The 25,735-nt window shown below is 42.3% G+C and overlaps 1 protein-coding gene across 1 annotated transcript in view; it reads left to right on the top strand.

Annotated features, from left to right (window-relative positions):
* LOC144786057 (cytochrome P450 3A21-like) overlaps positions 1-25,735 on the top strand; it is a 266,040-nt gene that overhangs the window by 61,970 nt on the left and 178,335 nt on the right. Inside the window, exon 3 of the mRNA XM_078665003.1 lies at positions 3,754-3,806. Coding sequence (XP_078521129.1) covers positions 3,754-3,806 — 53 coding nt within the window. The remainder of the gene's footprint in view (positions 1-3,753; positions 3,807-25,735) is intronic.

Raw genomic sequence — 25,735 nt, 5'->3', positions numbered from 1 at the left:
AAGCCCAAGGATTTGCTCCAATTGATATTGTACCCGGAGTACTCCCCAAAAGTATGCAACATAGCCATTAGACGCTGTATGGATGCCGCCGGTCGCTGGGTGTATAGCAGTATGTTGTCGGCATAGAGCGATATGCGCTCTTCCCAGCCGCCCCACATTTCTATCCCCCACACCCCAGGGTCCGTCCTCACCCAGTGCGCCAGTGGCTCCAATGCCAGGGCAAAGAGGTTCGGGGACGGGCTACAGCCCTGTCTCGTGCCGCGCCCCAATCGGAACTCTCATGACATAGCCCCATTAACTCGGACTCGTGCCAGCGGTCCCGAGTATAACAGTTTCACCCAGGAGCAAAAGTTGTCCCCGAAACCTAATTTCTCCTGTACGGCGTAGATGTAGCGCAGAGCCTTCGTTTCATAATTAAGGAGGGAGATGGGCCTGTACAAGCTACATTCGCCCTGTGGTTTCCCCACTTTATGAATCACCACGATCGTGGCTAACCGCAGGTCTCTCAGAAGTTTCCCCGCTTCCTGCGCCTCAAGGAACATACTGCACATATGCGGTGCAGTGTGGCTAGCCACACAACCAAATGCTTCTGCTGGAAACCTGTTGGGTCCAGGGGCTTTCCCTGTCTGCAGGTCCCCCATGGCCTGCTCCACTTCCTTGACCGTAATAACCGCCTCCAGCATGTCTCTATCTGCCGACTCTAATACCGGGAGTTGCAGGGGGGCCAGGCAATCTCAACACTCCTGGTCGTCTCTAGATGTGTGCGACCGGTAAATCTCCTCATAGTAGCGCGCAAAGTCCTCCGCAATGGCCCTGCTCGTGGTACTCACTGACCCGTCCGGGTGCTCTATTCTCGGCACCTAACTACGGTCCCGATCTCTCTTCTCCAACCAGGTGATCATTTTGTTCGCCTTATCTCCAAGGTCATATACTCTCCGCTGGGTGGCCAGAGCATGCGCCCGTGCTTGTTCTGTTAAAACATCCCTTATTTCTTTGCCTAAGAGGCGCGCCCTATGCAGTCTGACCCGGTTCTGTTCTGGGGTAAGCCCCGTCTCACTGTCCAGGGCATGAAGCTCCGATTCCAGTCGCTCCACCTGTGCATGTCTGTCCTTATGTCTCCGCCCTACCTCGGCTTGTACAAAATCCCTGGCCACTGTCTTATACGCCTCCCACACTATCCCCCGGGGAGTCCACCGAGCCTACGTTTTTACTGAAGTATTGACCCACTCTCTCCTTGAATCGCTCCTGAAAGTCTTTGTCCTTAAAGAGAAAGGAGTCGAGCCGAGGGGGGACGCTCCAGTCCCGGGTGGGACCTAACAACTGAACCCCCACCGGTGCGTGGTCAGAAATTCCTCTAGCCTTAAGGTGGCCCTCTCGAAACAGAGTCATGCATTCTATGCGTGTGAGGATGTAATCGATCCTAGAGGAGGATCCATGAGCTGCTGATCGGTGTGTGTACTGTCTCAGGTGTGGGTTGTGTGCCCTCCCTAAGTCAGTTAGGCCCATTGCTTGTGTGAAGTCCCTGAGGTGGTGCACCCCTCCCCCACCCTGTGAGGATGACGATCTATCCACATCTCTAGCCATCACATCATTCATGTCCCCCCCAGCACTAATGTCCCCGGACGCAATTCCAGCAACAACTTCCCTACATCTGGGAGGGTGGACGCGTGTAGCTTCGGAGGTATGTACAATGGTCAGAAGTTTAAAAAACGACCCTCCCACTGCGCAGATAGCGCCGCATAGCGACCCTGGGGATCAGACCAGCTTCGCCCCAGAACCAATGGCAATGAATTTTTAATGAGTATACCTACACTTCTGGAACCTGTCGTGAAACCAGAGTGTGTGCGCAGGGTGTAACCAGATCTATCTAGGGCCCTACAGGGATTTCCCAGCAGATGTGTCTCCTGTAGGAGGACAACATCTGGGGCATGCCTTCGAAGGTATTGCAATACGACAGTTCGCTTGATTTTATTCTGCAGGCCGTTCACATTCCAGGATAAGATGTCTATATGTTGCGCCTTAGGTGAGTGGGAGCCTGCCATTTCCTCCGCCAAAGCTAAAGGGGGAGTGCCACCCCCCTCCATCCCCCTTCCATTTGCCCAGTGAGTGTGTCGATGGTGTCAAACCAATGGAACAATACAAAAACCAAGAGTATGTAACAGTTCCTCCCCTCAACAGCCCCCCACCCTGCTACCCTGCCACTCCGGCCAACCGTGCCAGACATCCCCAATAAGCAGAGCGCCTGTAGCCCTTGAAACGATAAACTTAGGGGTGAGTGATGCAGCCAAGTACAACATCCGGGAGACCTACATTTATTAACAAAAAGATAAAAGATAACATCTTGATGTTGGTTGCACCTGAAATGAGAACATTGTTATAACCGGGTACTAAACCAGGTCCAGTGCACCACTAGTGGTCTTTACCACTGTAATGAGTTCACCTTTAGGGTGTTTATGGGTTGAAGGCACAGTTCTGATGCCAAAGACAGTGTAAACTTCAAATGTCAAATCCGAGATATGCCCTTATTCTTGCAAACACACAAAAACATAATTCTGAAGTTTACTTTATGTTTACACAAGTCTGCAAAATGTTATGTGCACATATTTGATTTGAAAGACGTATATCAGCTACTCCTCTTATTTCATAATCATCCTTGTGTTAGGGTGGTGATTTGTTCATTCAAGAACTCCACCAATACAATTTAAGTTGATCCAGGTGTCACCAGCCTAATCACTTGTTCGGTTGTCCAAAATATTGATTGCCTCTCAGATATAACTGATGTACTTAAGTGGTTCACTATAGAAGCATTATACAGACTTGAATCAGTAAGGGTACTGAATCATGCATGTAGTGAGTTGTGGTAAAACTAATCCAAAGTATTATGTAGAGCATTGACTTAAGATGGCTGTAAATAAACTGGATAAGGTACATCATATTCAGGTTAAATTTTTATTCCCACATTGCGGAAATGTGGGAAAAGTTGTAGGACACTAAGCATATTGTTGTGAGATAGTAACCCTAGTGCAACCTCTGGGTCAGTTTTGGCCTCCAGGTATTCTACCCTTTTGCAATGACTTGTGTTAATATTGGTTAGGCCTGGTATCGTATTTAACAATTTTAATATATTTCCCCTGTTAAAGCAACAAAAGGCCTTCCGACTGAAAAAAGAGAAATACATATTAATTTATATAACCTAACACAAAGGGTTTCTTCATTCTGTTAATATTTGGTGACGGTCAATGTGAGTGGAACAACTCAACATCTAGGTCATTGGGTGTTGCTTATTTGGAGGGCCTACCACCTTTGTGAGAATTATTTGATTCCTTGCCTTTGGACAAAAATAGTTGCCCATATTAGGCAATAGGCAGCCCTATTGATGATATTCTTGCCCGCAAAATTGGTTTGTGACTGAAAACTCTGGATGTTACTATTTGAAGGGGTTACCCCCTGATTAGGTGCTTTAAGGCTTTCCACTATTTGTACTTGGATGTAATTATCACCTTCCCAATAAGCGCCTTTTCCCAATTACGAACCATAAAGCTAAACTTGACCATTTTGTTTATTTTATTTTTGTTTGATGACTTTGTTAATTGCAAATTATTAAGAACTTGTGAGTCAAATTCAAATGGGAATGCTGGAAACGTGTTTACTTCATTGTTTAGAACAACATTATTTAAATCAAATTGTAACCATTGTGTATTTATTTCTCTTAAACTTTCATCTTTAACCACCTTAACGTGTCTTTCTTTTTAGGGTTTGTTGGAGTTTGACATGGAGTGTTTTAAAAAATATGGAAAAGTCTGGGGGTAAGTTTAAGCTGTTAGTTTATTCTTTGGTCATTAGAATTTTTTCTCACCGTTGTTTGATATAGTGTTCGAGATATTGGTCTACGGAATCTGTTTTTCCCAGTCCCTTTTCACATTTTGGAGGTGTGGCAACACCACAGGGTTAAAATGTATTGACATGGTATAGATCCAGTCTAGGGAAATGTATGTAATAAAAGTCTGATATTTGGCCCCTTCATTCAATGATTATTATGCTGCTTTGCCAATGGCTGATATTCTTGAATACAGATTAATGAACCTGTGATAGGCTGGTTTAATTCTTAGAAATAAACAGCCATCTTGAAATGGTCTTTTATATGACTACATGAACAGCAATCTACATATATGAAAAGTGGAACACTCATGAAAGCAAAGTGTCATGAAATCAATGTTTTCTTCTGTTGTGAAAATTACAGCAATTGTTATAAAGTTCTTGTAATATTGCTTGTCATAAATATCTGTTTAGCACTGTCATATGAGATTGATTATTATTTATTTAAAAAAGTCGTAAAGTGTTGGAAAATCTTGAATCATTCATTAGGATGAAGTAACTTCCGAACTTAACATATTTTGTCCCTTAAGTACAGCAACCTCGGCCAGATATTTTGGCATCAAGGTGCTCACTACCAATTAGGTAGGCGAAAACATGTGACATTGCTAGCATTGTCTTCAAACCAATGGTATGGGAGGTCAGGGCACCAGCCTACAAGGAAGGAAGGGAGATATTTCTGTTACACAAAGGAAGAAAAAGGATACGTTCTACTGAAACTAAAGTTACAAAGCCAATAAGGGTATTCCTCTGCCTAGTCGAAAAAGCTAGGGCGCACTTCAATATTCAAAGAGCTCCCATGAATACTGTGAGCCCGTCCTGGCTTTCAGGGGCCTGGATGAACCTGATGATTAAGAATTTGTAACATTTCTAGCTTTGACAATGTTTGGTGATATTGGACTAATTTTGTAAGGGGAATTGTCTAACAGAATGTATCTTATATGGTAAATAGGCATTTGCACCAGCTCTGAGTACCTGACTGCATGTGAAACTGGTGCCCTGCCTTTTTTTTTTGCTGATGGAATCACACCTGTCAATTGTGTGCACAGAGGCGGAGGCCAAGGCCTGTCCCTGACAATGTGGGATCAAGGACCTGTCCTGTGACCTAAAGGGAGGCGCAGAAACCAAGCCCTTAGATCAGGTAAAAGATTACTCTCCTTACCCTGGTTATATAGCATAAAATATTGGTGACTTCATGCCATGTTTGTGAATTTGTAGTATGGCCAGATTATTTTTCTGTGACAGTGAGAAGGCAGCATACTGACCCCCTCATTCCTCAGTGTAATTTTCAGAATTTCTCGAGAAAGAGGAGCAGACATTTTGGGGTTGATTCCGATTCGGGAAACAAATCCGTACGACGATTCGGATTCGTAGCCGTTTCCGTACGAATCGTAAAAATCCGTCCGAATTGCGTAGTACGATCCGTAGTAAAAAAATACGTCCGAATCGTTGCGAACCGTAAGAAAAGCAAGGGAAAATCCGTACGATACGGACCCTGAAAGTGAACCGTACGAATCGTAAACATGCTGTGCGACCCGACAAGTACAATCCGGACTGGGGAATGAGTACGCGATTCGTATGGTAAACATCACGTATGAGCAATTCGTACGGAGAGCCACTCAATCACATAGGGTACGGTTCGTACACCCCATGATCGTAGGGTTACAGTTAGTACACCTACGATCATGGGGTGTACGAACCGTACCCCTACGATCATGGGGTGTACAAACCGTACCCCTACGATCATGGGGTGTACGAACCATACCCCTACGATCATGGGGTGTACGAACCGTACCCCTACTATCATGGGGTGTACTAACCGTACCCCATGATCGTAGGTGTACAAACCGTACCCCTATGATCATGAGGTGTACGAACCGTACCCCTACGATCATGGGGTGTACGAACCGTATTGCACGCACTTCGAGTCAAATTCTGCTTTTCCGGACATTTTGAGCTCTCGTAAAAAAAGAGTCGTACGGAGTGTTGACTGGACGAATCGTACTTGCTGGTTTGGAAAATGATGCTTCGATCTGTACGGACATCGCGTACTGCGCGTTTCGAATGCGATTCGTACGGATTATTGAGTCGTACGGGCTTTATTACGATTCGGACGGAGAACTGCTTTGGGTACCCATCGTACTACATCGTACGTACGGGGATGTTCGAGGATACGATTTGTATGGGAAAAATGCTCGTACGGCTATTCGTATGGGATTTTACCGAATCGGAATCGGCCCCTCTGTGTGTATGTTTGTATCTGCAGTGCCTTTGTAGCGTAATACAAGATGGAGGGTGAGGATATCTTCCCCAGAGATTGGAAATGTACAGCCTGTATTTCTGTGCCTGAAGGGTGGAGCCCCACACACTAAAGTGAGGAGGAGAGAGACAGGGCTACTTTTATATATTCCATGAGGGCCTTATAAGCAAAGAACTGCTAATTAGTTCATAGTTCAATGCCATACTGCAGATGGTAGGGTATGAAAGATGGGAATGCAGGTTCGGTTTCAAGATGAGGATAGTTCTATGCAGGGCCTGCTTATTTATGACTATTGCTTCAGGAAGATGAAGGCAGAAAGGTACAGAGAATTCACACTTCATTGTGCCCATGGTTTGGGTATTTCTGCTTGGAGTCAGTCCCTTTGTTATATCTTGTGAGGACCATACTTTGCACAAAGACTGAGTTTAGAAAGCAGTCTGAACATGAAATTTAAAATATAATTATTCCAATCCAGTTCTATTATCTGTGAATCTGAGATCAGCTTGGAGGCCACCCCTGAGGAGACTGCTTCCCTCTAGTCCTTTACTTAGGGAGGCTGCAACTGCTGAAGATAGGAAACTGCTTGAGGATGCAGCCACAAAAAAACAAAGTCTCCACTTTCCCAGTCAAGGTGACCTGGTGGTCCCAACAGCTCCAAAGCTGGTGCAACAGTGGGAACACTGCACGTGTCTGTCCAGCACAGCTTGGTCTCCAACTGCTCATAGCAGCCTACTGAGAGTCTTAAGAAATGTGTGTGCAGAAGAGACTGTCGTGGGCTGAAGCTGAAACACAATTTAAGACTTTATCACTGATACTGTTGCACTGAATGAAATGTGTGCCGGGGTGTTGGCTGATAGAAGTGTTGGGGGTGAATGAGTGACTGCACTTGAGCCTAGCCAGCACCGTGTCCCACATTAGAAGCCAGAGATCACAAACACTGTGGAACTCCATCATTAGGGTGAGTACAGAAGGATGTAATGCCTAGATTGGGACAGGATGTTACGCCAGTATTGCAAACCCCTAATTGCACTGTGTAGTATTAAGTGATGCTGTGTGACTAAAGTACATTTTCTTACTCAAAATACTAGCACTGGGCTGGACAATACTTTGTTATGTGTGCTCCTTAATTGTTGAGTTCTGCCCTCGACCTGTGCACACTTTGTAACCTAAAGGTCTAGGATTGCTCACCCTTGCTACCCTGAGAGTCAAGGGTTTTACTTGACCCAGTTAGCAGAGCCGTAGCATCAACTGTCTTCCATGTGCCCTCAGCCCTCCCCCGAATGGGGTCTGACAGGTATGGTCATTGGGCAAATAGAGAAGCTCTTTTCAGTTGTTGTTTGGCTGTGGGACCCTCTTCAGTGAAATTAGCACGTGGATGCTGATTGCCTATCCATGTCCCAATTCATTGGATGGTACTCTTTTCATGGTTTGGCTAGGGCAGCTCTTGTCCATTGGTAATTGGTTCTGAGACCACTTTGATGACATTAGCATCGAGAGTCTGGCTGCCTGTGCTTCCCCATCTCAGTGAGCCCATCAATTAGGCCTGATAGCAGCTGGAAGAGACGACTAGTCCCATCAAGTGGATTCAGTGTTGGTGAGTAGAATATTCCCCAAGGTGAGCTAAGTCTAACTTGATTCTACCTCGCAGCAAAGTCTGTGGAAAAATCCTATGCCAGAGTTACCTGGCTTGTATCTGCATCACAAGCCCATCATCTCTTGTCAGCCCCTTCTACTCTGTGCCCCCATTTATACAAAGTGCTCAATTGTTTCTTGTGTTTCACATTTTACCCTGCCACCCTCTTGCATCCTGTGCCTTCACCCATGCTGTGCATGGCTGGTTTTGCTGAATTGATTCTGGTTGCTAGAATATTGTGCTTCCAACTGAATTAGTGTTGTGTGTGTTTGAGAAAACACAAAGCTAACACCATATGATACCTGTTTAGTCTGTGCATTTTCTGCACTGCTGTTTCACATGCTGTACATGTTCTTTATGTACAAGTGAAGCCTGCATCCTTTGCTGCTCCTCTTCCTCCCTCATCACATGATCCTCCCCATTGAATTTATTCATTCACAACATGTGCAGCCACAGTGCAAGTATCCCAACAGAAAGGATTGTGACAGCACAGGTGCCAGCAGTGTGTCTTGTGTGGTTATTTTCTCTCTCTCTCTCTCTCTCTCTCTCTCTCTCTATGTCTCTCTGCCTCTCTGTCTCTGTTTCTCCCCACTCTCTTTCTCTCTCTCTCTCTCTCTCTCTCTCTCTCTTTCAATCTCTCTCACACACACACACACAAATTCATAAGTAGATCAAAGGCAGCATCAATAAGCATCAGCTGTTGCATATTATTTGTCACCTCGTTTGTGTTTTAAGGGCCAAAAGGATTGTCATTGTCAAAGCTTGTTTACCGGGGCGTCAGCAGTTGATATGAACCTCTAGAAATGGATGTACTTAATAAGTTGTTTTGGTACACAGCGCTTCCTCAGTTTTATGCTGCGCCATTGGGATTTTGCCCACTTGGGTGCTCTGCAGAGGTAGCATATTGTGAAAACACTTCTGCGTACAAGCTCTTCTTATCTAAAATCTCCAAACCAAAAAGCTTGCCAGTGTTTACTCCCAAAGAATGGACTATTATTCCTTGGCCACCTGCCAAGAATGTTTCCCACCAATATAACTATGTGAAAAATCTTGAATCACCTCAAGACTTTGGTAAGTTTCCAACATTTAATGCAGAAGTCCTCTCACACCCTGCAGGGCAGGCGACGGCGGTCAACTGCCTCTTCCTTTCAAAACATCACGCCTTCACATTCTTTGTGCTTTGCCACAGTTGTAAAGATGGCATTGTACAGAATTCTAAGCTCAGAACCCAATATATCTCTACCCTTTTGAACCAAAAAATGTACAGAAGTAAAGGGAACTCTCACCCACAAGCAAACACAAGCACAACACAAATAAAATAATTATACATTCACTAATGACCAGTGGGTTTGTGACAAATCTAACTTGAAAATGGCACACCACCCTCTATTATCCCCAAAACTTATTCGTGAATAAACTTTAGTTAAAAACAAATTTTTACCTTTCAGAAGTCAAAAAACAAATGTTTACTCATATTCTTAGGCAGAGTCCTAGTACTTTACAGATTGTCTTCTCACCTCTCCCAATCTCAGACTCCTTGTACCCACACCCACGGGTGAAGATTTTTTCTAGTTGGTAAGAGGGTCTCTATGAGGGTCTCTCACCCATCTTTATTTGGACAGTTTTTTTTGTTCTCCACCTTCCATCAGTTAGTTTAACCACCTGATCATTGACACACACTTTTTCCTTCGGGTTACTGCCTGTACACAATATGCCAGTCAGTTTCTCTTCAACCCAATCTCCAACTTTGAACTCAACCTATTGTCTCCCTTTCACCACCTCCTTGCTCACATATTTCACTTGATCTTATCACAACTGTCCTTCACTTGCTTACATTTCGCTTTATACACCATCAAATCACACATCCAGGGCCTGACCAGCTTGGTCGTAGCCAACCAATGCTTTAACTCAAACGGTGACACATTTGTGGTGGCATTAGGCGTAGTGTGAATGGCCAACATCAAATCTTGGAGCTCTTTCCTCCAAAACAGAACAGTAGCCACAGACAATTGAATGTTGTCATTGATAACTCTGTTGCAACGCTCCACCAAGCCATTGATGTGGGGATCGTTCAAAGAGGTTGTTACGTGTTTTATACCCCGATGAGACATACATTTATGGGACACCTTTGACACAAATTGCACCCCGTTGTCAGGGATGAGCACCATAAAGGCACCCTTTCTCAAAAACAAGGACTGTAAAAACTCCATCACCTCCTCAGTATTAGCCGATATAACAAACTGCACTACCGGCCTTCATGTGCCGTAGTCCATCAGCACTAAACCAAACCTTTTCCGCTCATCGAACACATACTTTGGCCCTATAACATCCAAACTCAATTTATACAAGGGTTTCTCCAGACAGGTATGGCTTTCACCACACTTGGAAAAGTGACTCATGTTTTGTCACTCACCGCTCAAGCCACACATTCTCTCACATAGGGCTCTACACATCTATCCATCCCAAGTCACCAAAATGTTTCTCTAATCCTCCTTTTCATTGCTCTCATCCCCACATGTCCCTCACATTCCAGACTCAGCACATTGCTCTTCAAAACATGTGGGGAAAAAACCTAGAAAATATGTTCTTAATACACCCTCATTTAAACTCAACTCTGAGAACACATGCTTAAATCAAACACGGGCTCACTCGCACCTTCAGACACCCAACCTTTGCTTAACATATTGGCCACGTCTTGCAACACATAATCTTCCTGCACAGCTGCCTTCCTTCCTCCTGCAGCATGCATCCATAAACACAATCCACCAATGCTGCAGCAACACAGAAATCATCATCCAGATCCTTTACCCCACCTACATCTTTAAGTGGCAGCCTGCACAGATACTAAAAATTATTTTTGCACCCTGTATATATTCTTACTGGAACTGAAATTCTAGATCCCAAAGCTTCAACATCACCTATAACGTCAACAGGTAAAGGTTGTAATACCTTCCTCCCTTCTGAGCCCATGGAGTAACGCAATAATGCAACTTCTTTTTCTGTGTAAAAAAGACCCCCTCAATAGCCTCTAAATAGGCTTAAAACCCCTTTAAAATATGGTTCCCAACCCACATGGGACTTCCCAGTGAAGACAAGAAAGTAGGTGGTGGTACTACACTTTGTTGCATCTTATTTTGAGTTACCAGACAGGAATAACAATGACATATTACTCCAAACAATGTAAAATAACCACAGAGACAATTACCCAAAAATAGCTGCCCCTTAATGTGCTGATGGTAATACGAATGACCAACAGGGAAGGCACACTTAGGGAACAACAGATGCAGTTACACTATCTATGGATATGTGGGGCAGCGATTTATGTGCACACAGACTGGTGTTACATGCAGGTAGTAGTAGTAAGGTGTGCGTATCACAGCTAAAGCATGCAACTACACAATCTATTGATATGTGTGGCAGTGATTTATGTGCACACACACTGGTGTTACATGCAGATAGTAGAAGTAAGGTGGGCGTATCACAGCTAAAGCATGCACACTAGGTTTTTAAAAATGATTGCAGTTCATTGAAATATGGTATGAGATTTGTCAAAAGGAATGCATGTCGTAGAAGTATGGTGTGCGTTTCACAGCTATAAAACACACTAGATTTATCAAAATGCTTAGGGTGTGTGCGTCGCTCATGGTGGGTGCACTAGATGAATTTACACAGTACTTAGAGGCAAAATCATGCACGCTGAGACATCAGCATCGATAATCAGTCAGAACATGCCAGTAGTACCCTATGTATATTTTACAACATTGATACCAATAGGTCTGGCATATAGCTGAGGTGTTCGGCCAGACCTAGAAACATGAAAGCTAAGCTATCAGAGAGCAGTGTCCTAGCAGTTAAACTATTGAACTTGACTTCTGATCATTGTAAGGCTCTCCATCTTGAAGAAACAATTGATGATCTATCTTTTCATGGAAACTTTTGACTACTAACCTGATGACCCAAAAGAAAAAGAGCTGTTGCATCGTTAGCCACGTTTCTGGGCTTAAGTACATTTTCAATAACCAATCGTTCTCTCATATTATGGCTAGCCATCTAAAATCCAGATCATCTTTTGTGGGCCTCTTGAATGCTTTTCCCTGTTAGATTAGTGAATATTATAGTAGTGTAGTTCCTATCTTCCCAATAGGCTCTGCGCATTGGAATAATACCTACAGCAGTAAAGGTCTAGGCCAGACGTTAACTAGGTCTACTACTGTCGATACTAGACTTAAAGTTTTGGGTTTGCCAGCTTAGCTCAGAGTTCACTAGAAACTTTCTCGAATGTTCAAGGAGGAATTAACTTCCCTGATTAGACAAGAAGGGATTTAGTTTCTGACAACCATAGAACATGACAACTTTGCTCTCCCCTAATCAAGAGTCAATCTCGAGAGTCGTGTGAACAAAAGGCAAATTATTTTACTCAGTCAGTACGTGCATTCTTAGTCTCATCAGAATGTAGAGAAAAGGAAGAGACGGGCGTGTTCAATAAAAAGGTGTTATTTATTGATCAGTCTCTTTTCTCATACAAGAGAAATGGATCGATATTATTGCAATACTTATAGTTAAGTAAAGTGCATACATTAAAAGCAATAGTATAAAATAATACTGTAAAAACATTGATATGGTTTCTAAGCCATAAGATGTTTTAAGATGAATAAAATATATTACATACACATATACATTTGACTAAACGTACTCAACTGGTGTTTCTAGATACGCCTACCCCGTGTACCTGACCTAGGTCTAATACGTGGGCGGGAATAGATAGTTACAGTTTAAGTTAAGTTTGTTTTTGCCAAGTGAATAACTAAAGAATTCTCTGTGAGGGGTTATTCAGTTCTGTACCTGGAAGTTAGGATGAATGAGGAATGGTATCTCTCTCTCTGGTCTCGATATTCCAGGCTGCCTGCGAGGGCTACCCGGAAACGCCGGTGCTGGATTCTCGGCAGGAGAAAGCAGCGCGTCTCTCAGCGCGTCAGAAAGGCGGGGCTGCTGCCAGCGGGGTCTGCTCTGCTCTTCGCTTCGGCAAGTATGGCTGCTCCGTCTCGTCACCACCGCGTGTGTTTGCATATGGCAAGATCGGTAATATTTATACCTTTAAGGTGCCGAGATTGACGTAAGGATGGACATAGATACGTCAATAAGGATGTCATACGACTTGCTCGTTAGCACATTCTTTTACTAAAGTTCTTGGTGAAATCAAAACAATGGCCGCAGGGTTTTGCCCAGGTTGTCATAGGTTTGATTTGTTATGAGAACTCCGTATGCCTTATCAGGGGCTGGAGGAATATCACTTGTCTAATTAGATCGCAAGTGTTATGACCTAATCAGATAACACGTTCCTGTGCCGTAGTGTGACTGCGTCAGATAACGGTATCTGCATCATGGGGGTTTTCTGCCTCATGGGCTGACTGCTAGTTAACTTGTTGGTTTGTTTAACTAGAATAAGGTCAGGAATAGGGGGATCGATTCAGAACCTATAGGAATACATGACACCCACTCCACGCTAACTATGGACATATTTACTAATCTAGGCATAGTATAACATAGTACAACATACTATAGAGTAGTGTGTATACCTTACCACCCCAAAATACATAAATGCATTTTGAAATTCTTCAAATATACGGAAAATTTGCAGACATATATATATGGTATGCACTCAAGCTGTAGAAAAATGCCAAAGTAATCGCATTTGTATACATTATTGCTTATTTGGTATATGAGAATTACACATGAAATGGTTTCTTAAATACAGAAAAAAGTTTCGAGACCATTCCATCACAGAATAAAATATCTATGAACATGCCAGCGGGCAGCTAATGTCTATAAGTTATTTAAATTTTAGAAACCTTAGTTCTCTAAGAATAGTTCTTACTTTAAGCAGAAGATAGTGTCCCGAAAAATATGCAAAAATATTTGGGGCTGCGGCAAAAACTGCTGTCCGTGAACTGGAGCGAAAATGTTCATGTGACTTTATTTTTAAAGTTGAAGGCCGAATTCAGGGAACGCCGTGTGCAGGCTTGTTCAAAAGTCTCTATTTCTGTTCGGGTGAGAACATCATATCATTTAGGCTTTCGAAGAAACTGTCAACAGCTTCCTGGGAAAGTTCCACTAACTCGGAAATAGGTGTAATCATGCATTCTTGCGCATGATTGTCTCCATTGACATTCTGATTTGCATTACTGACAGAAGGTCGTACCTGTTCGATGCTGCTTTCATCTTGAACTTCACTACCCATCAATCGTAGTGGTGAAGCTTCCACGAATGCCGTCATCAGGATTGGTAGCCTTTGAGGGCAGCACAAAGCATGAACCTTGATCGGGCTCAACAATGTTTCTGCATCCATCGGCGCATCCGATTGTAGCGTCAGACAGGTGTCTAACACGCATTCTTCTCCGCATAGCAGACACCTCAATACAGGTAAAACACATCTTTGCCACATTGGTCGAAATGATAGAAACCAAGTCATGTTCAGGTCTCTAAGCCGGGAGAGTCCCAGGATTTTTGATATCCGGTCCCGGTATCCAATGGCTAGGATTGTTTCTTCCCTTGTCGCAAGAGTTTTGTCTGTGACATGGGTTGCCATAACGAAAAATAAGGACTAAGAATAGGATTCCTGCAATTAGTCCCAGGATCAGGGGAAGTCCGCCAAAAATCGAATGGACGAAATCTGGAAAAATACCCAGTATGGCTTTGAATGGTGTTAATGCCATCGAAAATACTGTCTTAAATACCTTTGAGACCCCATTGGTATCAGAAATATTTAAGATTTCATTCAGGATTTCCGCGAAATGTACGGGGGAATTAGTTGATAATAATGTATGTATCTCTGCAGTCGTCCTTGCGACTTGTAGATCATACGTTTCTTTTGATGACGAGAGCCTGGTAGGCGTCTGAAGAAGCACTGTTTTCATTCTGCTTAAAGTATCTATTCGAATAGAAGTAATTTTCAAATCGGGCCATGCCCTTGCCTCCCTGTCTGGGAAGGAGCTGGGGAACAATGAGCGTCCACAGCACTTGACCTTCGCAGTAGTAGTTACTAGATAAGGAGTCCCGGGCATAAGACTACAACATCTGCGGTCTACAATAAGAATGTAACTCCCATTATAGAGTCTTAGAAAGAATGGTTCTATTTCTGTTGCAGGTGCGCCTTGCTGGTGACATGAAAGGTTGTATGAATTCCCTTCACAGGCTCCATGCAAACTAATTCCGTTACACAGAAGTGTGCCACTCAGTGACATCGCACAATTGTTGCCACTAAGAAACACTTTCTGTCCTTTATTACTGACACATGCATGTGAATAGGGCAGGTTCCATGTTGTTTTAAGGTACCCCTTTCCTAATTTCTCGTACATGCCAGCCTGTATATATTTTTGGCAGTATTGAAACCTGAAGGTTGAGATTGGAATATTTATTATCCCATGTATTATCCATTCACTGACAGGTCGTTCTGACATTGTCATTGGTAATCTTTCTAGTTTTTCAATGCTCAAGATTGTATAATCAGCACCCTTTTGCGCCATACTGATTTGTCTATCAGTAAGGTTAAAGATTTGGAATAGTGACGTTGTGTTGATTAAACGCCAAGGCACATAGCCTGAACGCAGATTTTGTAACGTCCAGCCAAGCTGTACAATAGAACGCAATTGTGACTGACCGTGTTGTAATAACATTAAGTCTTGCGATAATATATCGATTGCTGACGACACAATGCTGTCCAAAGAAAAAATTCTGGAGGACAGAGTCATTAACCCATTGTCCACTACAGAAAGTGATTTTTCCAAATTAATACGGTCAATTTCCCGTATTCTCTCTGCTGTTTCAATTTGAGTAACCTTCCAGGCCTCATTGTATGCTGCATATACAGAGGCTGCTATGAAACGCTTTTGACGCTGTTTGCGTGGTCCCAAAGTGAAATCACGCAAGTCAGCACCATCAGTAAGTAAAGTTAGGTGTTGCTTAATTTCTGCCAGTGTGGAAGTTTGTAGCCACTGAAGGCATAATTTGCCCACACTGTAGGTGGTTATTATCCCTGGGTGATGTCTTTGAGGATATCTAGGGTCTGGCCTGGTCATTTTGAACCCCTGTGTTTTGTTCAGGAATCTGTCTTGACAGTTATTAGTATCTGTGGGCCAGATCAACCACTGTTTCCAATCAGGATGTGTTCTGTTTTGGTTTAATATATGGTTTACGTCTATCTCTTCATCTGTATCAGAGTTATTGCTAAACATTGTTGGCTTTGGAATAGACGGTTTATTTAAATCTTTGATTTTGGCTAAGCCAAGACAGGTGGTCTGTTGAACAGTGTCATTTAAAAATATCATTTGTTCTGGGATCATGCAGGCTCTAAACAAAGCTTCTATACCCTGTACTTGCCATTCTTTTGTACCCCAAACACTTTTCAATTCAACATTTTTGTCCCAATAATCAAATCCAATCATGGTTTTGGTTCCTGTCTTGTTCGACAATTTAAAATAAAATGCTTCAGCATTACTTGTGTTAAAACCTGAAAAATATGAATATTTGTCGTAAACGGTTCTTGAGCTCCCTTTTGGAGGTGTTGCACAATGTTCCCATTGATTATAATTTAAAACATTTCTAGGTTGTGCAGATCTATGTAAAAAGTGGTTACCATAGTGGTTATAGCAATACATACTGTCATAATTTGTAGAACCCTGCAAATAATCATGTTTGGTAAATTTAGCAGACATTACTAAGTCAGACATCATATTATTAATGCTTTCGAAGTCCCAATCATCAGCAAATGAGTTTGGTTTTGCAAAGTCACTCAATGAGATCTTAATTTGGTGTGGATATTTCAGGATCTCGACCGGACCATAAATTTCATAGTCAGTGTTGTCCCAGGCTACCCCACCAGGTATCGGATTGGCTGTGAAGTTGGCTGAAGAAAGTTCTCTTTTCTCGACGTGTGAAGATGTGTGTGGTTTGAGGATCAAGTTGATTTTCTGACTTGCTGTGTCCATTTTTGCATATTTTCCCTCAATGAAGCGTCCCAAAGTTAGTATCATGATGAGCCAAAGTATGAGGATAAATGCACCAAAACCCACCCAAAATTCAATCCATGGGGAAATCAGATATGTTTCTTTCAGTTGTTTCAAAAGTTCTTTAGCTTTATCTTTAAAGGTTTTTGATGATGGCTGTGTCTTTGATTCACTGAAGCCTTCAGAGGAATCATCGAAGTTTATGAAGTAGCCGGATGCAGTTCTGTCAATTGTTCCAATTGGTTCAGGATTTCTGTTTCTTGCATTTTCACTTGGTACTTCATTATAGATTGGTGTGTCTCTGCTAAATGTTTTTATTTGGGTTTTCAGAGGTCTTAGCTCTATTGCATTGTTGCATAGTCCTTGTTGTTCTTCTGTAGGCGTTTCGAATGTGATGAGCCTCTTCGTTAGGACCTCTGTACTGGTAGCAAACCTTGGTGTTCTGCTACTTATTGGGAGTCCACTTGGCCTACTGTTTGTTATCGGCCACATGTTGTGGTTTTACCAGGTCGATGGATACAACTCGGTTCTCCTTTTTACCAGCAAGTGGCGGTAGTACAACTGATCTTGTCCCGTTGACAGACAAGACAGGAACTGCTTTTCTGTAAGAAGGCCCAAATTCCTTCTTTACCGCGATCTTTTCCCTGACTAGATCCCCGACTTTTGGAATCCAGACAGGTCTTGCTGGGACAGGTGGTGGTTCTTCAGTGGTTGTTGGCTGTTGTTTCAACTTTATGTTGCTCAGGTCTTTTCTTGTTTTGTTTAAGTCCTGCAAAATAGCCAAACGGTCTTTGATATCAAAGGTTTTTTCTTTCACCACTGAAGTCTGACTATCAATGTCAGAGATCATCATCCTAGTTCCAAATAATAATTCGTACGCACTGAATCCCTTCAGAGAATTTCTTGGCAAGTTATTGAGACTACGTTGGACACTTATTAGATGTTTGACCCACCCAGCTCCCGAACCTAATATCCTTTCCGTTATAGATTGCTTTATGCCTTGGTTTTTTCTTTACACCGTCCCGTACCCTCAGGAAGGAAGTGAGAAGATTCCCGCTGGACTATGCTCATTTGGCCATGTTTCCCCCCAGGCTGGAGGGCTTGAGTGAAAATAATAGTCAAACGTAGCATGCGCTTAGCGTATATGCCATTTAGACCTGCAAATCTTTGTATAACAGTCCGGACGTCAGCCGAGTGCTGGTGATCTACATTATAAGTGGAACTAGCCTGTATATGTTAATCGCAACCCTTCCTTTTTACTCCTGATTTTTCCTGGAGTAGAACGACGAGGTATTAAACTGTTTCTCTCCCCACTGCGATCTCTGTTGCAGTTTGGGCAGTTTTTTACAAACATGGTGTGACGCAGGCTCATGCCTGGCCACCAGTACCGTGATTGTAATTCTTCCAGAGAATCTTTTAGTTTAAGGTGTCTGAGACCCTCGCCCATATGTGCGTCTGCGATTAACAAGTTTCTCCTGTCCATGTTTGGAATCACCCTATCCCCCACTCCAGGGATTCGAGCAAAAGGGACGGCGTTTGCATCGATTATGTATGTATAATTGAGTGGATAGTTGATCGGTAACGCTGAGCAGTCGCCTTTTGATGACGTTTTCACTGCCAGCACTGTTTCACCGTCAATGTATTTTAATGTACGCTTTTTACGATCTACGGGAGCCGATTTAGTGGCTGCCGCTGTGGCTGTCTCAGCCAATGAATTCCCTGCAACGTGAACGCCATCACGCTGATGACTCAGTGAGTGTGTCACGTGAGTCTTTGGTAGTTCTTTTTGTAAAAGAGCTATTTGTTCCCAGAGCAGTTTCTGCTTTATTGGTGCATCTGTGTCATCTTTGTAACCGTTTTGAATCCATGTCTGCAAATCGCTGTTATATGATTTGACGCAGTAATATGAATCTGACACTATAAGTGTCGGGAATTCGCGATCCGCATTATCTAGCGCCATTTTCAAAGCTAATATTTCAGTTTGTTTTTCTGAATTAGTTTCTACTGAGTGTGATTTTGTTAATAGAGGTTTTAGTTTACCTCCGCGCCACACTTCTTTTGTAATCTCACATGTGGGGTTGTATGCTTGTTCTCCCCAAACGGACGGTTGAGCATGTCCGTCTGTATAGATTACACAGGCGTAATGTCGTAAAGGCAGAATGTCGATTGGCAGAGGATATGTTTCTTCATATTCTAGATTTTTTAATTCTTCTAGTTCTGGATCAAAGTAGTAGTACACTTTGTCCGTTGTGATTGAATTCACCCATTGTATCCATTCCGGATTCAATGCTGTTGTTGGTAAATTACACGGTGTTGTTAGTGCCTCAAAGGCTGATTTTGCTGTTCTGACTGTGATATGTCTACCGTCCGCTTGATCTTTTTCTCTAGCTATTGCGGTTTGAACTGCATGAACAATTTTTTCTTTGTTGCTGAATTTCTGTTCAGCTTCTGTGTACAAGTGTGATTTGAATGCAATTGGTACCTTTTCCCCCTCATTAGAGGTCAGGTATGTGAATCCGCATCTCCCTGGGATGACTCGAATCACAAGATTGCGTGTGTTATCACGTGTTTCTAATTTTGTTTTAATTAGCATGTCTGTTTGTAAGGATCTCAAAATTTCTGTGTGTATTTGAGTCCAATTGGATCTTTTAAAATCTGGTTTAATTAGATCATAAAGGGGTTTGACCCTTTCTGCGTAATTTGCAATGTATGTTCTTCCGAAATTTAGGAAGCCTAGAATCGACTGTAGGTTTTTTAGTGTTCTAGGTGCTTGGAGTACGGCACATTTCTCTAGGAAATTGTCAGCCAGGCTTTTGCCTTCGCTTGATAATTCATATCCTAAGAACAGGACTGTCAGATGGGCAATTCTGGATTTTTTAAAGTTGAATTTGTAACCCTCTGCAGCGAACCCAAGTATTATGGTGTTCACTCTTTTCAAGTGAGTCTCCAAGTCATCATCTGTGAAGTAAATGTCATCGACATAAGATAATGCTTCATCATCATATAGTTGAAGTAATTCTGTTACTCTCGCTGAGAATACCCCCGGGCTGTTCTTGTACCCCTGGGCTAACCGACAGAATTGTTTTTGAGTGCCATTTACTGAGAATGCAGTTAAATATCTGCTCTCTGGTGCTATGTTTTGACAAAAAAATCCATTAGAGATGTCTAAGGTTGTTTTGTATTTTTTGCGCACTATGTTATTCATTAGTGCAGCACTGTGTGAGTTTTGCACTGCAAAAGTTTTGCAACATGTGTTTAGGTGTCGGTAATCCAAAACTAGACGATATGAATTGTCTGGTTTGGAGACCGGAAACAAAGGGTTGTTCATTTGTGAGGTGCAAGTTTCAATCACCCCCTGGTATTCTAGCTGATCTAGTATTTCATTTACCTGTTTTTTAGCTTCTTGCTTAATTGGGTACTGCCTTTGTGCAGTAGGTTGTGATTTTAACTGGATTTTGTGAGGAGGAGAATCCTCATCCCATCCTACATGATTTTTATATAAAGCAGGTGCTAGAGCCACTGCCCACTTTCTAGCAAGTGTGTATTTTTTATGAATTGGAATTTGATTTGAGAAGGCAGGCATAATTACTTCTTCGCCATGAGGGCACTCCCTGACAAACTCTGGTGGCCAGTCTTTTTCAGCTAGAAGGATGTCATAACCCTTGGAGAGGTTATCCCAAAATAGTCCCCTTATTTTCCTAGTCTTATCTCCCTCTATACGTAATGTTATCTCGTGAGGTTTGCTAACCCTGGTGTCTGCAGTTTCCACTTGAAGATATTCATTCGTGTCCACTGTCTCCAGATGATTCATAAGGACTTTGTGAGCTATGCTCACTTCTGCTGCGCTGTCTAGCATTGTCTGAGCCTACTCTCCGTTTTTCAGTTGTGTCCTCAGTATTCTCGGCATTGTTAACTATTTTAATGCTGGCTACCTTCTTTTTTGGAAATTGTAATTTCTTTTTTAGTTGAGCAGGTTCCTTGTCTTTGGACTTGGCGTGCTCTTCTCTTTGTTCTGATCGTCCTCTTCTTTCCGATTTCTGCGAGGAAGTCTGAAAAGATTGAGAGGGACGCGTATCAATGTCTTGATATCTATCAGGTTTTTTTATATTATCCCTATTTCTAAGGTTATATCTTTTCCCAGAGGGGTCACTCTGGGGTGACCTGTGTCTTTGGTTCGGAGATTTCTCTCTTCGCCTAGGAGACCTTCCACTGGACTGGAATTTCTTTTCTTTAGGATTGGATTGTTTGTTTCCATCCCAGTTCTTTTTTGGTGAATTATTATTAAAAAATATTTTTTCTGGACTTTCAGTCAGTTGCGGTTTTACTGGTATTCCACCTAAACTATCTCTGCCTAGTTCCTCATAGGATTTTTCTATGATTCTGGCAATTTCAGCTGGTTGGTCTGCTATATCTGTCTCTTTTAACCTCTGGCGGATCGCCACGTTTGCTGCTTCACCTTTTATGTTGGCTAATAATATAGCCGAGACCTGCTTGAAGTCTTTTAGTAATTTCATACCAAGAGTTAAAGCAGGTTCTGGACCGTATTCGTCTTGAATTTGTTTTAGCACATCTGGTATCACCGAAATGGATGGAACACCGTGCGTTTTTGTGTAGATGGAAGCAAAGACTGTACCCCAAGTGTCACAGTCCTCAATGTGTGGTGCGATTCCCATAGGAAGACAGATAGTCAGAATCCTGTGTTTTTCTAGCGGGGTGGTGTCAGGAAACACCGCCTCAATTTGGGTAATTTTCTGTGCCAACCAGAATGGTATTTGTTCCCGTTTAGCCGGTACTTTACCTAGGCAGGATTGGATGTTCTGTGGTGTAATTTTATTTGTGTTCCCCTGGTGAGGGGTCAGCTGTGGAAGTTTAATCGCTGGCTGTATTGCTGAAGTCCGCATCACATACTGAACTAATTGTCTATGAATTTTTATTAATTGTTTTAGCTGTGTTAACAGCTCTGCTGCAGACATCCCATTGATGTCTGGATGTGGTGTGTATCCGGCTAGGACCGGCCACGTTGCTCCTGGTCTACCTAAAGGACCGAGCCTGGTGATGTGATTATTATGTTTTAGGGCGCCATCAAATAAGAGCAAATGCTCTTGGAATTTGAGTGGTACTTCCACCTCCTCGAAAGGAGTGTACTCATTAGGAGGTTCCTCTATTTTGTAATAGTGGAAGTACTTTGTTACAGCATTTGCTGCTGGAAAATGTATCCATGAATAGTATACCTCTGTCTGCCGATATTCGTGTGCCTCAATTACGAATATGACTGTACCACCTCTAGGTGTCAGTCCATTTTCTATAAGTTTTAAGGTTATAGATTTCCTTTTGATGACCGGGATGAGTATTATATCCCCGTCCGCATCTAGTGCTGCAGCATCAGACGCTGCGAGTTCAGTTGCTAATCTAACTGCCTCTCTTTCTTCTTCATTGTCTGACATTTTACTGTCCTGAAGGTTATTTCTTTTGTTTGCAGATCAGGTTTCTTATGGAAACAAAGATTAGATGCACAATATTTTGGAACTGTTTATCCTTCAACGTTGACTATACCAAGAACCATACATAGGAGTTCCCTCCTGCGAGGTCTGGCGGATATAACCTTTCACCCACTCCAGACGTCTTTGGAGTATTTGGGAAAAGGGGTCTGAGTGAGAAAGCATGACTGAGTTACTCTAAATGTCTTACGTTAGTTTTATCGCCCTTTCCAAACGCGTTGGGCGCCATGTAGTGTAGTTCCTATCTTCCCAATAGGCTCTGCGCATTGGAATAATACCTACAGCAGTAAAGGTCTAGGCCAGACGTTAACTAGGTCTACTACTGTCGATACTAGACTTAAAGTTTTGGGTTTGCCAGCTTAGCTCAGAGTTCACTAGAAACTTTCTCGAATGTTCAAGGAGGAATTAACTTCTCTGATTAGACAAGAAGGGATTTAGTTTCTGACAACCATAGAACATGACAACTTTGCTCTCCCCTAATCAAGAGTCAATCTCGAGAGTCGTGTGAACAAAAGGCAAATTATTTTACTCAGTCAGTACGTGCATTCTTAGTCTCATCAGAATGTAGAGAAAAGGAAGAGACGGGCGTGTTCAATAAAAAGGTGTTATTTATTGATCAGTCTCTTTTCTCATACAAGAGAAATGGATCGATATTATTGCAATACTTATAGTTAAGTAAAGTGCATACATTAAAAGCAATAGTATAAAATAATACTGTAAAAACATTGATATGGTTTCTAAGCCATAAGATGTTTTAAGATGAATAAAATATATTACATACACATATACATTTGACTAAACGTACTCAACTGGTGTTTCTAGATACGCCTACCCCGTGTACCTGACCTAGGTCTAATACGTGGGCGGGAATAGATAGTTACAGTTTAAGTTAAGTTTGTTTTTGCCAAGTGAATAACTAAATAATTCTCTGTGAGGGGTTATTCAGTTCTGTACCTGGAAGTTAGGATGAATGAGGAATGGTATCTCTCTCTCTGGTCTCGATATTCCAGGCTGCCTGCGAGGGCTACCCGGAAACGCCGGTGCTGGATTCTCGGCAGGAGAAAGCAGCGCGTCTCTCAGCGCGTCAGAAAGGCGGGGCTGCTGCCAGCGGGGTCTGCTCTGCTCTTCGCTTCGGCAAGTATGGCTGCTCCGTCTCGTCACCACCGCGTGTGTTTGCATATGGCAAGATCGGTAATATTTATACCTTTAAGGTGCCGAGATTGACATAAGGATGGACATAGATACGTCAATAAGGATGTCATACGACTTGCTCGTTAGCACATTCTTTTACTAAAGTTCTCGGTGAAATCAAAACAATGGCCGCAGGGTTTTGCCCAGGTTGTCATAGGTTTGATTTGTTATGAGAACTCCGTATGCCTTATCAGGGGCTGGGGGAATATCACTTGTCTAATTAGATCGCAAGTGTTATGACCTAATCAGATAACACGTTCCTGTGCCGTAGTGTGACTGCGTCAGATAACGGTATCTGCATCATGGGGGTTTTCTGCCTCATGGGCTGACTGCTAGTTAACTTGTTGGTTTGTTTAACTAGAATAGGGTCAGGAATAGGGGGATCGATTCAGAACCTATAGGAATACATGACAATTACATCAAATGATTGCAGAAGAAAACAGAGTCCAGGTTGCTTACAGGCTAGATTTCTTTGTTCACATTACAATTGATATCTCCAAATGGCTAACTTTATGGCAAGCCTCGGCCAGAGACATAGACACGCTGAGAATCAGAGTTGTCCCTCAGTCTCTCCAGGGATGTGAATAATCCAGATACTTCACAATATAAATCAGGGGAGAACAGGAAGTGAAAGTAAATACACAGTAGCACTTGCTGCCAAAGGTGATGTTGGGAATACACAAAATGGACTGGTGTCTGTTAACTGATAAGAATGCTGTCTTGATCTCAGATGGTATCTGGAATGAATTCAGGATAAGTATGATAAATAACAAAAGGTCAATGAAATGCAAAGTAATATCTGGTGCAGGACGGTGATATCCACAATGGGTTCAGGGCAGTGTATATGGTAATGAAACCACAAGTCAACCAGAATAGAAGCACTGATCCCCAGGATGCCAAGGAGCAAGGGAATTCTGAACAGTTGCAGACCAATGGATGCAAACAAATAAATAGAAAAGTCCTATTGTGAGGAGTCAAGGATTAAACTGAAAAGGGAGCTGACAAGCCAGAAAACAAGAACTGTGGGGGAACGCAGGGTCAAGTGGACAACTAAGCAGGAGCACAAAGGCAATACAACAACCACTTGTTGCCACGCAAGGAGAAATACATGCCACTATTCACTTAGAAATGCATTTCTGATCACAGAAGTTCCCACCCTTGCAGTAGTTAGCTGTTTAGTCTTTCCAAATGCCATTCCCTAATCTTCTACTTTATACAGTCCCTTTCTTGCCTAAATCGGTTAATTCTATTATTAATACAGATTGGAGGGGGAGTGACATTGTATTATTGTGACTGCATATGGAGGGTCTGGACTTCTCTGAATTTTAGTCGATTTCTCTGTGAGCCATTTGATATTCACTCTTGGAGTACAATTCGGACTCCATACTCTTTGTGAGTAGGGTGTATCCCAGTAAGTGTATGCCTCTTCATACTTCTCTGAAATACCTGTGCTAACTAGAACATTTCCACCCATCCAGGACTGCAGGCATGTAATAATACTAACTATACTATTAGCTTACGTGACCTAACAAGATGTTCTTTTTTTTAAGTGTTAACACATTTTACTAAAGAATTCCAATTGCAAGAACTAGAGAACTAGATTAACATTATAGGAATGATATAACAATAAGGATTGCACAAAGAAGAAGATTAATAAACGTAATAGTTAAGGTTATAGTCTTTTACGAAAGTTACCAAGGCAATCGTTTAAACATGGCATTTATATGTGTGTTTCTTTTTAAAAAAAAGAAAATCAAGAAGTGAAAAAGGAAAGAGGGAGAATAAAACAAACAATAAGAAAGAGAAGATACATGGATAAGACAGAAGACATACCAAAGATATACAAAACATAGATGTTGTAAAATTAGAAAAGGTATAAAAGATAATAAATAAATAGACATCCTTACTAGAAGAAGAAAAAGAAGAAGAGAAAATAATCACTATCTAAAGTCGATTTATACAACAGGATAAACATAATAAAAACAGCAGGGAGTTGTTTAGAAATAAACTTTAAGAATCATGGAATCATGGAAGCTGAAAAAATAACACTTGCTGTAGAAGATGGAATGTGTTGTCAAGATACATATTTGGTTAATTATAACCAGAGAAAGTCTTTCTTAATTAATTGCTGGGTTGACATTGCACTCGCTCTATCGAGTATGTGATTATGACTGTGTAAGAGCAAAGAGGCGCACACAGTAAAGTCAATAGTATACAGAAGTCCAAAATGAGTTGTAGTATGTGATTATGACAAAGCATGGTCCACCATCTAGGAAAA

The sequence above is a fragment of the Lissotriton helveticus genome, chromosome 10, assembly GCF_964261635.1.
Source record: "Lissotriton helveticus chromosome 10, aLisHel1.1, whole genome shotgun sequence".
NCBI lineage: Eukaryota > Metazoa > Chordata > Amphibia > Caudata > Salamandridae > Lissotriton > Lissotriton helveticus.
The sequence above is the reverse complement of the archived record's forward strand: the minus strand, read 5'-3'. Positions and strand labels throughout refer to the sequence as shown.